At 38.0% G+C, this 15,978-nt stretch overlaps 1 protein-coding gene across 1 annotated transcript in view; it reads right to left on the bottom strand.

Moving 5' to 3' along the window:
- The window catches only part of GPLD1 (glycosylphosphatidylinositol specific phospholipase D1), a 61,138-nt gene that overhangs the window by 26,600 nt on the left and 18,560 nt on the right, over window positions 1–15,978 (bottom strand). The window contains exons 4-11 of the mRNA XM_008050465.1: window positions 14,185–14,282; window positions 13,673–13,783; window positions 11,788–11,836; window positions 10,741–10,795; window positions 5,133–5,240; window positions 4,574–4,601; window positions 4,339–4,478; window positions 596–661 (exon numbers count right to left, since the gene is read on the bottom strand). Coding sequence (XP_008048656.1) covers window positions 596–661; window positions 4,339–4,478; window positions 4,574–4,601; window positions 5,133–5,240; window positions 10,741–10,795; window positions 11,788–11,836; window positions 13,673–13,783; window positions 14,185–14,282 — 655 coding nt within the window. The remainder of the gene's footprint in view (window positions 1–595; window positions 662–4,338; window positions 4,479–4,573; window positions 4,602–5,132; window positions 5,241–10,740; window positions 10,796–11,787; window positions 11,837–13,672; window positions 13,784–14,184; window positions 14,283–15,978) is intronic.

Here is a 15,978-nt window from a genome sequence, read left to right as displayed (position 1 = left end):
CCCCTCCCCTGGCAGTTTCCCACTACTGCCAATCCCACCCCTGCCCTCCCCTGACAGTTTCCCACTACTGCCAATCCCTTCCTTATAGCATTACGATCATTGTTCAAGGTCTGCTTGTGAGTGAGAACATGTGATACTCAGTTCTTTGTTTCTGTGATGGATCACATCTTACAATACAAACCAAGCCTTTGGCCCAGTTCCTCAGAAATTACCACAGAGGGCTTCGCCCCACTCTGTCTCATTGATAGATACATTTTCATGATGAAATTTGGGTGAAGTTTATGAGTAACAACAATAATAATGATAGTAATAATAATAATACTAACTACCTTTCAGTGAGCAACTTACTATGTGCTAGTTGCTTTACATCCACCATTGTATGCCATCCATACCAAATTCTGGGAGTGGGGATGTATTTTTTCTGTTTTGCAAAAGGAGGAAGCTATTGCTCAAAAAAATTAAGCAAGTTGTTTAACAATCACACAGCCGTCATTGGCAAGCCTGTCTGTCAACAGATCTATATTCCCAGCCTCTGCAATGCACCCTCACTAAGTGAGATGCCCTTTATCCACAAACAATTTTGCAATCCACTTACCCCTGGGTGTTGTTTCTCTGACCGCCACATGTAATGAACAGAGGGTTCTCAGGTAGGTTGCAGTCACTGAGGAAATGATCAAATTAGTTAGGCATTTTTCTTTTCCTTTCTTTCCTTTTTTCTTTTTTCTTTTTTTTTTTTTAGGACAGGGTGTCATTATGTTGCCCACTCTGGTCTCAAACTCCTGGACTCAAAGGATCCTCCTACCTCAACCTCCCAAAGTGCTAGGAATACAGGCATGAGCCACCATGCTCAGTCTAACTTAGGCATGTTTATGCCTTCTTTTCAAGTGTGAATTTTACTGAGAATTGGTGGTGTGTTTCAATCACCTCCAAAAGGCTTTAAGTGTTCATTACTTTGCCATACAGGACCATTTAAGAACTCAAGTACTTCTAGATGAGGGTAGATAGGCTAGCTGCTGGTGTATGATGGTAACACAGGTAGCCCCATGCTACCGGTCACCCCAGACTCACAGCCCTCTTCCCTCCTGGCTCCACCTGCTGCACTGCTCTAGGCAAGATGAAACATCTCAGAATCAGAGACTATACTAGAAACTGGCTCCCAGCTATGTCACCTTTCACCCAATTATATCTGTTTATGCCCAAATATGTCTGAATTTCTCAACTTCATTTCTTTAAAAAAATTTTATGAATTCCATAATTAAATAGGTAATAAGATATCCCCCTTCACAAGTGAAAAGACCTCTGAGAATGTAAGAGATAAACTCTCTTGATTAGGGGCTTTTCCCCAACTCTTAACAGAAGCATCAAGGGAATGGGCATTAGTAGGAGAAGCATGTTCTGGAATAAAGACTATTTCTTTCCTTTTTCTTTCTTTTTTTTTTTTTTTAAGTCAGAGTTTCACTATCGCCCAGGCTAGAATTCAGTAGCATGATCATAGCTTATTGCAGCCTCAACCTCCTAGGTTCAGACAATCCTTCTGCCTCATCCTCCTGAGTAGCTGGGACTACAGGTGTGTGCCACTATGCCAGGCTAATTTTTCTTTCCTTTTTTTTTTTTGGTAGGCATTAGCAGTACTGCCCTCCCTAGATGCTCATTGGACAGCAGCGCAACCCCAAGAAAAGAAGGGTCTTCTTTCATTATTTTCTTATAGAGACAAGGTCTTGCTATGTTATCCAGGCTGGTCTTGGACTCCTGGGCTTAAGCAATCCTCTTTCCTGAAGACTATTTTAAGGAGAAGATGATTTGTATGGAGATCACTGAGGAAAGCTCAGGGTAGCATGAAAGCAGTATATGGAGTGTAGGGGTAGGGATAACTAGCTACTAGAAAACAAATTCCAAAAAGGAGGTGGGAAAAGGAGAAGGCAATCTTTTCCTATCAAAATATTTCTTTGGATCAGCTTTCTGCTGAAGAAAATGCTCTCTCTTTGAATCTTGTCTCCATCCCAGGACTCAGAAGCCAGCCTCACAGCATTAGCATTAGAATTATAAATACATTTTGAGGCTAAGTCGAGCTCTGGCTAGGAATGTGACTACCACTACTTCATTGTTTCTTTAGAAAAATATACCATGAGTTCCAATAACATAAATGAGTTTTGGAAGATAACCTATTATTAGAAATCTGGGAGACAACTATTAATATGAAAATATTTATATTTTTCTTTCTGTCATAAATTTGTGTTGTCTCTCTTTAGAGACTTCCCCAAATTTCCCATAAATGTTGATGAATCTTTCTTTGTATGTGTGTGTCAAGAAGTAATCAACTCAAGGAATTTTATGCTTTGGTAAATTAGGACAGGATTAAGAGACAAGAAATATGTTCCTTCTCAATTAGTTGTTCCTAATTAAAGAATAAAATCCTGGCTGGGTGCAGTGGCTCACGCCTATAATCTCAGCACTTTGGGAGGCCAAGGTGAGAGGATTACCTGAGCCCAAGAGTTTGAGAGACTAGCCTGGGCTGATATAATAAATCAAAAAATTAGCCAGGCGTGGTGGCGTGTGCCTGTAATTCCAGCTACTTGAAAGGCTGAGGCAGAAGGATCACCTGAGTCCAGCAGGTTGAGGCTACGGTGGCCATGAGTGTGCCACTGTCCTCCACCCTGGGTGACAGAGTGAGACTCTAATTCAAAAAAAAAAAAGAAGATTCAGCCACACTTTTTTTCTTAGCTATTTGGAGAACCAAACCAAACACAAACACCAAAAACTGTTTTCCATTTGAGAATCACTATACATGGATTATATAAAACAAAGCAAATGCAGATCATTCACTAGAACTTGGCCATGTGTTACGAATCTTTCCAATATAAACTTGACTTCCTTCTTATATAATTATAATGATAGTAACTAACATTTATTAAGTGCTTACTAAACCCTTTACATGAGTGATCTCATTTTCTCCTATGATAAAAATAGTACTACTGTCCCCATTTTGCAAATGATAAAACTAAGACTTTGGAAGGTTTAGCAACTTGTTCCAGGTAACTCAGTAGTCAGTGGCAGATGTCTCAAATTTCACATCCCAACCTCTCCACAACCATGCTAGCATGAACCTAAATATCCAGGACCACAAAAAAAGGAGCTTGGAGATTTTACTTGAGGTTTATTTCACCATTTTAAAAAATGCACTTATATTAGATTGTTTATTGATACCAAATTGTTACTCATTGAGTCTTATAAACAAATTTACTAGATACCAAGCTATAGTCAAATTTATCATCAAAGAGAATTCAGTTTCAAATCAACATAATATGTAATTATGGTGAACACAGTTTGAATACAAACAAATGTTTTTAATGACAAAGGAACATCATCCAGAGTGTAATATTCTGGAGCTGTGCCTCCGTAGTCCACTTCAACTTATAAATACCCAACCCTTCTGTAAACTACCCAGAATAGTCTCCCAGGCACAGTCCTGACCAGATGACTCTGTTTCCCACAGCTGTTGGTGCAGTCCACTATCCAAACCCACATTCCAACCCTGTTCAGGTCAGCAGTGGGGACAGACTAATGTCTAATGGTATGGTTGAGAATTGGTTTTCGGGGGACGGTTGACTCTCTCAGATCTAGGGTAGATTCTGTGAAAGCCTAATGACCTATTATAGCTGGGATTGAGTACAATCTCCATCTCTTCTGAGCTATATTTGGTCTGAGTCTCTAACACTTGTCCTAAGCATATTGAGGAGAAGAAAAAGAACTAGAGGTTGAGCAGTTGTTTCATCTGGGTTAGATGTCACATTTCAACAGGAGGCTGTGCTTTACAAATGCATTTATTTCTGATTTTATTATGGAGTATGCAGGGGAGGGTTGCATAGCTGGGGTTTGGTCTGCTTCTGTCCTTTTGGTGTTAGATGGAGTATCCTTTGAAACCCTCAGACCCAGAGAGGTCAGTTGGAGTGGAGAGATCAGTCACCACACCTCTGTTGCTGGCTACAGTAAGAACACAGTGTCAGAGCCCTTCCAGAGCCTCGGGGCCCAGTGTGGTCTCTCCCAAAAGAAGCAGATGGAGCACCAACCATTTCTCACAGACCACAAATTTTGCAACATCTGTCTCTCTATCCCTAAAACATGAGAGGCATCAACCAAACCAAGTGAATGGAAACTAGTGAGGTTTTTTTGAGTTAGTTGAGTTACCATTCTTTACTCTGTAAATAGGTTAGAAGCACACTTTATAAGATCTTATTTTGATTTGTTTTCCATCTGATCAGTTGAAAAAACTGAGTTATGTTGAGAAAAAAGGTAGGACGGCAGAGAGTGATTGGTATAAGAAATAGAGTAATAATTTACCTGGTACCATTCTCTAACATGAAACTTGTTAGATGGTAAATATTAGTGGACCAATATGCCATATCATCCAGTCCTCCAAGGAAATACTCCTGGAATTGTTCCACCAAGAATGGGGACTTTGTAGAGTAAGTGGAATAAAGCTATGGCACAGAGAAAGAAAGAATAAATAAATAAAGTACATTCCCGGTATCTTGACAATCCTTTAAACTAAGCTTTGGAAGAACAAAGGCTTTACCTTGGAAACAGCTAGCATCTCACCATACCTGCAACATATACAATAATTTTGGCCATAAGATACAGTTTTTATAGAGAAATGAAACAAATAACGAAGAAAAAGTTCCGTCCACCCATATCCACTATCATGCAACTGCCTTTGAATAAGCAAAATCCATAAATCCAAAATCCACTCCAAGGAAACTAAAACATGAAATGTGTGCCACAGAAGTCACAGTAAAATCAGCTATGCAGCCGGGTTCGGTGGCTCAGCCTGTAATCCCGCGCTTTGGGAGGTTGAGGTGAGTGGATTGCCTGAGTCCGTGGGTTCGAGACCTGCTTGGGCAACTTGGCGAGACCTCATCACTACAATAAATCAAAAATTAGCCGGGCGTGGTAGTGCGTTCCTGTAGTTCCAGCTACTTGGAAGGCTGAGGCGGAAGGATTGCCAGAGCCCAGCAGGTCGAGGCTGCGGTGAACGGGAGCGGCCACTGCACTCCAGTCTAGGTGACAGAGTGAGACTCCAACTCAAAAAAAAAAAAAAAAAATCAGCTGTGAACTGCCCCATGGGTTACACTTACATTTCCAAGAACTGAAGGTATGAGCAATCAACAATCACATTTTTGGTGATGACTTCTCGACCATAGAGTTTCTCATAAATTTCCAGTAGATCTTTGGCGGGCACATACCTGAAAAATGAAGAATTTAACAAGAATTGTTTTGATTCTGAAGTTGAAGATAATAATAACAAAAACAACAGCAGTTACCACTTATTTCATGATTATTATGTGCCAGACACCATGCAAAGGTCTTTACATGCACTAGTTATTTAATCCTACCAGTGAACCCAAGAGGTTAGTACTATTAAAATACTATTTTACACAAGAAGAAATAGAAGCACAGTAAAGTTAAATAATTTGTTCAATGATGTGCAAACAGCTGGTACCTTAATAAAATATGCATAAAAATATACTCAAAGACAGGAAACTAGCCAGAAAGTACAAAAGGAGTGCTTAATTTTTTGAGTTCAGAGTTTAAAAAGCAATTTAAAGTATTTTCATTCTTTTGAGTTGAGTTATTCTCAAGAGTCATTATTTTAAAAACAAAAATGGCTCCTCATCCCAACATCCTACTTTTAGAGTAAACAAAGTATAAAAATATACTAAGTAAATGAAGTCCAAAAGTATACAAGAGAATAAGTATACAAAAGAATAAATAAAGAAGGGACAATGTATAAAAGTATACAAAAGAATACTTAAAAGTATAGAAAGTATAGAAGTATAAAGTAGTGAACAGAATTCTAAGTCAGGCTTTTGGTTCATAGAAAAAAAGAATTTAAAAATTAGAATTATACTGAATCATCTTTTATCTTAATTTCAAAAAGGTACAAGACAAAAATCACAACCAGTAAAATCTGATTTTAGCATATTTACAGTAAAGAAGCAATGGAGACGTTAATTCATTTATTTTATGAGAGCATTGAAATCACTTTCCTAATAAAAATAGCTTAGAAGTCTAGACAAAAATAATAAAAAATATTTTTAAAAATGAATCACTAAGCTAGCAAGAAAGTGGAAATTTTTCAAAGGCCAAAAACAAATAGAAACTGAAAACCTTGACCGGTAAGCAAGTGGGAAAGCCAGCTTTCACCATGAGGACTCCTACTACATACTGGGAACTTGAAGACTTTTGATGGCTATATAGCATGAAGGTGACAGGAGTTAGAGGGTAGGTACCACCCAAAGTAAGCCATCTCAGAGGAGAGCCCTGCATTAAATCTGGAACACAAAAGACTATATCTTCTATATGAGTAGAGTTAGAAATAAACCAACATCCAAACAAGGACAGCAAAGAATCCTGCTTGTTTTCATCTGAGCATTGGAAAGGGAAGGAAAAGAAATATCTGCCCCCAGAATTGTTAACCACTGGCCAGTCCCATGAGTATTTTGCATTTGTGCTACCTGTGTAATCAGAAAACCTCAAAGGTTGAATGTACCTTAGAGGGACCCCAAGATAGTAGTGCCTCAAGGCAGCCTGCAAAAGCCAAGACAAACCTTCTCTGGAGAAATACAGCACTAACTCAAGCCCCAAGTAATTCAAGAACCATGGAAAATAACCAAAAGACAACCGGTATAACTACAGGCATATCTGGTAAAGTAGACTTTAAAGCAGCAAGCACTGTTTGAGATAAAGATGGCCACTACATCATGATAAAAGACTCAATTCACCAGAAAGACATGATTTTGAAACTGAATGTACCTAACAATGTATCTTCGAAACATATATGGCAAACTTTAACAGAACTACAAGAAATTGAAAAGTCTATCATCATAGGGGGACATTTTAAAAATAAATTTTTATCTTAGTAATCATTAGATTTATCTAATAAAAAATTTTAAAATAAATAGTAATGCTATTTTACTTATAGGTGACAAGTCTTTTGATCTGAATGGCAAATTTAATAAATTAGAGCTAATAAGCATATATTAAATGTCAAACCAAAAATTGGAGAATTAATATCCTTTTGAAGCACACATGAAATATTTATAAACATTGATCATATTCTAGGCTAGAAATCAAGACTCAATACATTTCACAGGAATCCAAAAAAGTTGGAGAAGGAAGTAAATGAATATGAGCAGAAAGTAATATAATAGAAAATGAACATAGAGAAGGAAGGATTAATAAAGCTGAAAATTCATTCTTTAAAATAATAATAGTCTGGGCTCAGTGGCTTAGCCTGTAATCCCAGCACTTTGGGAGGCTGAGGCAAGTGGATTGCCTGTGCTGGCGGGTTCGAGACCAGCCTTGGTAACTTGGTGAGACCTCATCTCTACAATACATCAAAAATTAGCCAGGCATGGTAGTGTGCGCCTGTAGTTCCAGCAACAGGGAAGGCTGAGGTGGAAGGATCGCCAGAGCCCAGCATGTCAACTCTGGGGTGGCCATGAGCGTGCCACTGCTCTCCAGCCTGGGCGACAGAGTGAGACTCCAACTCAAATAATAATAATTATTATTATTTTATTATTATTATTATATTAAACAAAATTAATTGCTTAAAGGTATGCTAAGGCAGGATAAACAACATTATGGTAACAGAGCAAACATAAGTACAAATAAAACAGAAGAATAAAAGGGCATATTATGAACAACCATATGTCAAAATGTTTAAAGACTTACATGAAATAGAAAAGTCCTAGAAAAATACAAAACTCCTTAAGAAGAAATTGAAACCATTAAAAAAGTTTATTTTAAATCTCCCACAAAGAAAATAACAGTGCTAGCTGGCTTTATAGGCAAGTTCTACCAAACATTCAAGTAATTAAAGTCTAGTATTACACAAACTTTCAGGGAATACAAAAAGAAGGAATACTCTTTGACTAATTTCATGAAGCCAGTAAAACCCCGATACCAAAATCAAACAAGGACAGAAGAAGAAAGGAAAACTACAGTACAAACTCACTCATAAACCTATATGCGAAGACTCTAAATAGAATGAATTAAGCAAATATAAAAATAATAGCATGTCATGACCAAATTGATTTTGTCCCAGGAAGCAAGGCTTTATTTACCATTGACAAATAGATTAGTATAAGTAACAATATCAACAGAGTAAGAAAGAAACAAATAACTATCTCAACAAGAGTTCAATAAAATCTAATTTTGATTTGTGAATAAAAACTCTAGCAAAATAGAGACTAAGAGAAAACTTCCTTAACTTCATAAAGGGTATCCAAAGAAATCTATGCCAAATATTACACTTAATGATAGAATTTTGAAAATATTTTCTTTAAGATTGGGAACAAATTAAGAATGCTCAATATTACCCCTTCAATTCAGCATTGTACTGAAGGTATTAGTAAGGCTGACACAGCAGGAAAAGTAAATTAAAGGATAAAGACTGAAAAAGAAAAGTGAAACTGTCACAATTTGTAAATGATAAATTGTGAGTCTATAGTAAATCCAAAAGATTCTCCAGATAAATTATTAGACTAATAAAACAGCTTAGAAATGTTGTTAAATACAAAATCAAAATTACAAAGCCATTTGCATAGCTATACAATCAATTAAAAAATATAACTTTAAAAAGTTACCATTTATGATGGCAAATAAAAATATAAAATCTCTGTGACTAAGTCTAAATAAAATATATAAGATTGTTCATTCTCCTCCAATTCATCTCTGGATTAAATAAGCTTCTAATCAAAATTCCAACAATGTTTTTCATAGAACATGACAACCTGGTCCTAAATTTCATTTGAAATAATAGACAAGGTACTTTTGAAGAAAAAAAAAAGAACTAGTTAAAAGATCTGCCCTAATAGAGGTCACAACTTATTATAAAGCTAAAGTAATTAAAACAATCAGTATTGCCCAGGAGTAGCCAATTAGACCAACAGAATATAATAGCAAGCCTAGAAACTGACCCATACACACACAGAATTTTAATTTCTACCGAGAGAGAGTATTGCAGATCAGTGAGAAATGGGTAGACTATTGATAAATTATCCTGGGACAATCAGTTATCTCCATAAGAAAAAAATGAAATTAGATTTACTTGTCAAAATATACAAATAATTAATTCAGGTAAATTAAATACTTAAAATATAAAATACTTAAAATATAAAACTATAAAATCTTTAGAAGACTATGTAAGAGAATAACCTCATGCCCTCAAGGAAGAAAAGGAATTTTTTTTTTCTTTTTCTTCTATTTTATTTTTTATTTTATTTTTTATTTTAAAGATGTTGGTTACAATTCAGAGGGGAAGGATTTCTTAAACAAGACATCAGAAGTACAAATTACAAAGAAAAAACTGACATATTTAGCTACATGAAAATTAACAAATTCTGCTTGTCAAGATCACCATAAAAGTAGTAAAAAGACATACCACAAACTGTAAAAAGATATTTGTAACAAGTAAGTGACAAACTGACAAAAGACTAGAAGCTAAAATATACAAACATGCACAAATAAATAAAAAGGACAAACAACCCAAGAGAAAAATTGGATACAAACTGAAAAATATTTTCACTTAAAAATCAAATACAAATGATCAATAAAATAGAAAAACAAAAAAAATTTAACCTCATTAGCAATCTGGGAAATTCAAATTAAAACCTTAATGAGATGTCATTACACACCAAACAGGTTAGAAAAATTTAACAGTTAGACAGCACCAATCATTGGAGAATGCAGAAGAAATAGAACTTTTATTCAAAGCTCCTGGGAGTATAAATTAGTTAGAAATTCATAAGCCCTATAACACAGCAATTCCATTTCTGGTGCTGCTTACTTGAGAGAGAGATTCCCCTCTGGTGCATGGATGCAGGTAAAATGTAAAATAAAAAAATACATTCGGGCTTCTGCACTAGACTGGAGTCCAGTCTCTTTCTCTCTCTCTCTCTTTCTTCTTCCCCCCAATCGCTGACGCCAAGAAAATAAAAAAAAACAAGAAAAAAAAATACATTCATGCAACATTATATGTAAAGCAAAAATACTTATAATTACTCTGTATTCATCAACATTAGAATGGAATACTTCATTCTCTAGTATATCCATATCGTGGAGGACCACATAGCAGTGAAAATGAATGACCTATGTAGCTCACGTAGCAATACTGTATAATTAAATTACAAAAACATAATTTTAAGCAAGAAAAATCTGCAGCATACACACTTTGTAATACCATTTATCTAAAGTGAAAAAACCATATAATATTTTGCATATGAATATACACATATGTAGTAAAATATAGAGAAAAGCAACAAAATGGGTAACAGGAAATCTAGGACAATGATTACCCCTGGTGGGGGAGGAGGTAATGTGATTGAAAAGAGAGGACAAAGAGCTTCTACATACCAGTCACACACTATTTCTTAAGGTGGGTGGTAGATACAGAGGTGTGCACTATCTTTTTATTCTCTTATTTATAAGTAAACATTTTTTTTCAGAGTTCAGCTGTTTATTGAACACATTATAAAAGGTTTAGTCATTCTTTTGTATGCTTGCAATAATTCAAAAATTTTCAAAGATTCTGTTTATACTATTCCAATCTACATTTTGCTTTTCAAAATTTACAAATGCAGAAGACTTCTAATTATATGCTAAGTTATATTTTCTAAGAAAAAGAGTCAAGGTCCTAAATGCCATTTAGATATCACATATTTAAATGTACATTGCTCTTACCAGCGCCGTGCGAGGTAATTAAAATTGAATTCAAACTGACTCAACACATCTCCTCCTGTGGTATGAGAAAAATATTTACATTTGGTGGATTAGTGCCAAGCATAAATAACATGCTTCTTTCAACATGAGTTCTCACAAGCCGAATTATTAGTCCTTCACATTGTTACAGGCTTTTTGTTAATTGTTTTAGGTACAGACATATCTTTCTTTAGGAAAAAGCAATCTTTAAAACTCTTAGCTAATGAAGCATAGGAATGAAGAAAGAGTCACCCATATAACCAGATAGTTTTTTTGTTTGTTTGCTGTTCTTTTTTTTTTTTACTTTAAGGAAAGATAAGCCATAAGAAAAGTTATTTATTTATTTATTTATTTTTTTTTGAGTTGGAGTCTCACCCTGTTGCCCAGGCTGGAGTGCAGGGGCATGCTCATGGCACCACAGCCTTGACTTACTTGGCTCAGGTGATCCTTCCTCCCAAGCCTTTCAAGTAGAGGAAGGGGTCTCACCAAATTATTATTGTAGAGATGAGGTCTCGCCAAGTTGCCCAGGCTGGTCTTGAACTCATGGGCTCAGGCAATTCTCTCACCTCAGCCTCCCAAAGTGCTGGGATTAAAGGTGTGAGCCACCACACCCGGCCTAGAAAAGTTATTTTAAATAATCACCACTCACCACCTGGTTTGTATATTTAAAGGTAATTTACTACAAAAAAAAAAAAAAAAAGATGGAGTTTGCCAATTTAAAGCTAAAGTATTAGGATATCAGGAGACACTAATTAATTTTAATCCAAAAAATAAAGTTTCTAAAATTATAATACAAGTTAATAATAAGATGTAGGGCTTTTTAAATAAAAAGGTCTAAACACAACTTATTAGAAATATATCTCTATGTTGAACAAGTAACATCTATACTCTAAATGAACTGCAATATTAAAATAGTATATGCTACCGACAAAACACTTAAAATACTATATTTAAAGTACAGTCGTTTTTCATTATAAGTCAGTCAAAAGTACCACAGGAGAAAATTTGGCAAATATAAATAAACAGTACCAAAATCACCAGTTGAATGAGCCTCAGAATAGACGCCATGAAAATCAATCTGTGGAAGAAAGAGAACCATCTGGTGTATATCACAAATTGTAGCCCAAACTCCTACCCCCACAATCAAGCAAGGAGTGGGGAGATGATAGCCTAACCCAAATAATTGCTGAGGATGCATCATAGATAGACTCAATTTTCATACTAACATTTTTTTTTTTTTTTTTTTTAGTTGGAGTCTCACTCAGTCGCCCAGACTGCAGTGCAGTGGCCACTCCCAGCCACCGCAGCCTTGCCTGCTGGGATCCGGCGATCCTTCCATCTCAGCCTTCCAAGTAGCCGGAATTACAGGCATGCGCTACCACGCCCAGCTGATTTTTTGATTTATTGTAGAGATGAGGTCTCACTGCCCAGGCGGGTCTCGAACCCGCGGGCTCAGGCAATCCACTCACCTCGGCCTCCCAAAGTGCTGGGATTACAGGCTGAGCCACTGAGCCCGGCTACATTTTATTTTATTAATAAAAATATATATATGGCAGCTGAATTGGATACAGAATGCCTGGTAAGAAAGCTGTTGCAGACAATTGTGCCATATATACATGAAGGCATCAAAAAAAATGTATACACATTTTATGTATGACATTCACTCAAAAGACAGCTAATCAAATGAATGCTTAGTGTCACCATGTGACAAGCAGGACAAAGAAAACGGCGAAAGCATGGGTGAGTGAACATCCTACTACACATTGCTAGTGTAATTTAATTCAACTCTGAAAAGTAATACATAGATAACATTGATTTAAATGTGTATACTTTTTTGGCACCTCCGTATATATGTAAAATCTCTGAGTCCAAGTTTAAACTTCTAACAGACTGGAATTGTTTTGCTTTGTTACTACAGGAAGGAGAGAGCTCTTTTTTTTTTTTTTTTTTTTTTTTTTGAGTCAGAGTCTTACTCTGTCGCCCAGGCTGGAGTGCAGTGGCACACTCACAGCCACTGCAACCTCAATCTGCTGGGCTCAGGCGATCCTTCCACCTCAACCTTCCAAGGAGCCAGAACTATAGGCACGTGCCACCACGCCCAGCTAATATTTTGTTTTATTGTAGAACCACCATGACTGACCTCAGAATGGAATTAATATAAACTAGTGACCAGAAGCTAAGTTACCAGGTAAGATCACAATTTTCAGTATGGGATATGGCACTTTTATACAGAAAGTTTAAAAGAAAAAGTCAAAAAAAGTGGGACTTGCTGGGTTCATTGGCTTATGCCTGTAATCCCAGCACTTTGGGAGGTCAAGGCAGGAGGATTGCTTGAGCCCAGGAGTTCGAGATTAGCCTGGGCAATATATAGCAAGACCTCATCTCTACAAAAAATAAAAATGATTAGCTGGACATGGTGGCACATGCCTATAGTCCCAGCTACTTAGGAGGCTAAAGCAAGAGGGTCACCTGAGCCCAGGATGTTGAGGCTGCAGTGAACTTTGATCATGCCACTGCTCTCCAGCCTGGGCAACAGAGTGAAATACTAACTCAAAAAGAAAAAAAAAAGTGGAACCATTACTTTTAAATAGAACCAAGTGGCAGGTATTCATATCCTTATTAAAACACACAGATTGAATAAAACATAAAATTTCTCAACAGAACATCACATTCATTGCTGTTTTCAGTACACATTAGTCACTCTGCCCTTGTAAATGAGTCTACCCAGGTGGCAAGAAGAATAAAAGGAATGAATTGGAAAATATGGAACTCTAACCAAACACCTCTTTGGGCAAGAAGTCTTGTTTGTACATGACATCTGAATAACCTAATGTTTTCTTTCCTCTAAGAGAATTGGTTTTTGATCGTAGGTAAGACATAAAGTCATTAACCATAAAGAGATGTATGTACTCACAGCTCCCATTGTCCTGAGGAATCCTTGTTCAATTCCCAGGCTATGCCAGCTGACATCTGCCACCATGTGAGAGGTAACTCCAAATAAGAAAGCTACCAATTTCTCTGTGTCCTGCCAAATAAACAAATTAGTTATGTGTGTTTGGATGGTTTTATAACAACAACCCTATTGAAAGTTTTAACAAACATGAATTTAATTCCATTATTGAGACTTAACAAAATAATTAGAAACATTTACATTGCAGTTTCTAGTTATCAAAAAACTTCTAAAAAGTGTTTTCAGATTAATTATTATTGGAGCAAAACAACCAAGAGGCAGATCCCAAACTTTTTTTTTTACAACTTATTCAAGTATTAGCTAGCTGTCTACTATGTCTCAAGCACTGTGCTTGGCATAGTAGACAGCACTTAGAGTCTAGTGGGGAGGGTGAAAATGGGGGTACACGCAGGTGTAAAAACAGTACTTGTCAGATTTGGAGTTGAATTTTTTTAGGGCTAGAGGGCTGTGCCTACCTTCTCCCAGGGAAGGGGATAATTCTCTCGGATATAATGAATGCTTGCATTAAGAAACGGAGTCCAGTGAGTACTTTCAGACACATCATGGAATTTTCCTGACAAAGCAAACACAGGGGAGTTCTGGTAAGATGGCGACGGCATAGGTGGAACCCTGAGATTCTCTGAAAGTGAGTTCCCAAAAAGACTCTTACTTTCCTTCCCCCACCCCCCTGCCCACCGCCAGTTGCACTGGTCCAAGGCCTGGAGATTCTCGGACCCACGCAAGGCCAGCTGTTGAGGCCTCTCAGCTGCTACTGCTCCACTATAGGTGGCCCTGGCCCTGGCTGTGTGGAGATCCCAGCTCCCTCCCCGGCAACAACATCTCACCTGGCAGCCCTTGGATACTGCCTTGTGAAGATCTGGGTTCCCTTGCTGGCTACACTCATTTGCCCGGCACTCAGCTGCTGCCAGCTCTCTCCCTGATTGGGCGCCCAGTCCAGCAGGCCCAGTACTCGCTCCTCAGAGTTCTAGCTCCCCACCCTGGGTTCTGGGCCCCCCCTCAGCCCTATTTCAAGCCGCTGTCACTCAGGGAGGCTCTAGGCACCTGCCCCTCAGAGATACCAGCTCCATTCCTGGCTGAAGTGCCCTGTGCGGGGCCCAAACCCACTGTCACCACTCACCACCCACCCTTTAGAGCTCTGGTCCCCGCTCTGGCTGAGACACCCAGCGTGTGACTCCGTGGTTGTGTAAGGGAACAGTATATCTTAAGGAGGTGCTGATCAGCTACTCTCAGCTCTCAACTCCAGAAGAGGGAATTCCCAGCTCCCTCCTCCAACCCAGGCCACTGGCAGCACACCAGATTCAATGCCCAGCTGTGTTGCTGATCCCACAGCCCGTCATAGTGGATCGCCCACGGACCCGGGCAAGTGGAGAGAAAGGACGGGTGGAGAGAAAGGATCCTTGAAAGAGGAGCTGCCCACCTCAGCCATTTTATAGGCAGAGATTTGCATTGCCCCAGCCACCTACGAGCAGCCTTCACCTTGGTTTCTAAGGTAACTTCGCTAAACAGGAGACAAAAGCCCCCCCCCCCACCAATCAGATACAGGCAACTCAGGTCGGACACAGACCTCTCAGGCAGCAAGCCAAGGGAACCAACCCAAGCTTGGAATAAATCTATCTGCCTACAATGAAAGCAAAGGAGAGAGGCTAGAGATCAGAGCTGAAGAGACTTTAGACACTCAGGAAAGATTCCACAGCTAGTCTGGTTTCTTATTTTGATTTCTGATTTTATTGTTTTGACTGTTTGTTTTGCTCACTTTTGTTTGCTTTTTTATTTAGACTACCTGCTTGTGTTGGGGAAAAATGCATCAAAAGGTATGATTTGATTGGATTGTCTTTATGTGATTACCGGTATCCTTTAGGGAATTTTGTTTGTGTGTCTGTTTCTCACTCTTTTCTGGTCTTGTGTCTCTTTTTCACTCATTAGTTAGTATGTATGTCTGTTTTCTCTCTCACTCTTCTCTCTATATAACTTCCTCCTGACCCCCCTTTCTTCCATTATTTTCCTTTTTCATACTTCATTTTGTTCCAGGAAGCAAACCTAAACCCTGCTGCACGGACAGATTGTAAGGCAGTGGGAAATGGGTTCCAGTGTGTCCATACACCTGTTGGTGGATACTGAGATCTGCAGATAGATTCTGAATCACAGATTCCCCCTTAATTAAACCTCAAAACTGCAAAAAGTACAGCCCCCAACCCACAGTCCAGCCTCAAAAGTGAACAAAGTCAGAGGACCCTCATAAGGAAGAACAG

Source organism: Carlito syrichta, unplaced genomic scaffold, assembly GCF_000164805.1.
Source record: "Carlito syrichta isolate Samal-C Ts95f unplaced genomic scaffold, Tarsius_syrichta-2.0.1 Scaffold60087, whole genome shotgun sequence".
Taxonomy (NCBI): Eukaryota; Metazoa; Chordata; class Mammalia; order Primates; family Tarsiidae; genus Carlito; species Carlito syrichta.
The sequence above is the reverse complement of the archived record's forward strand: the minus strand, read 5'-3'. Positions and strand labels throughout refer to the sequence as shown.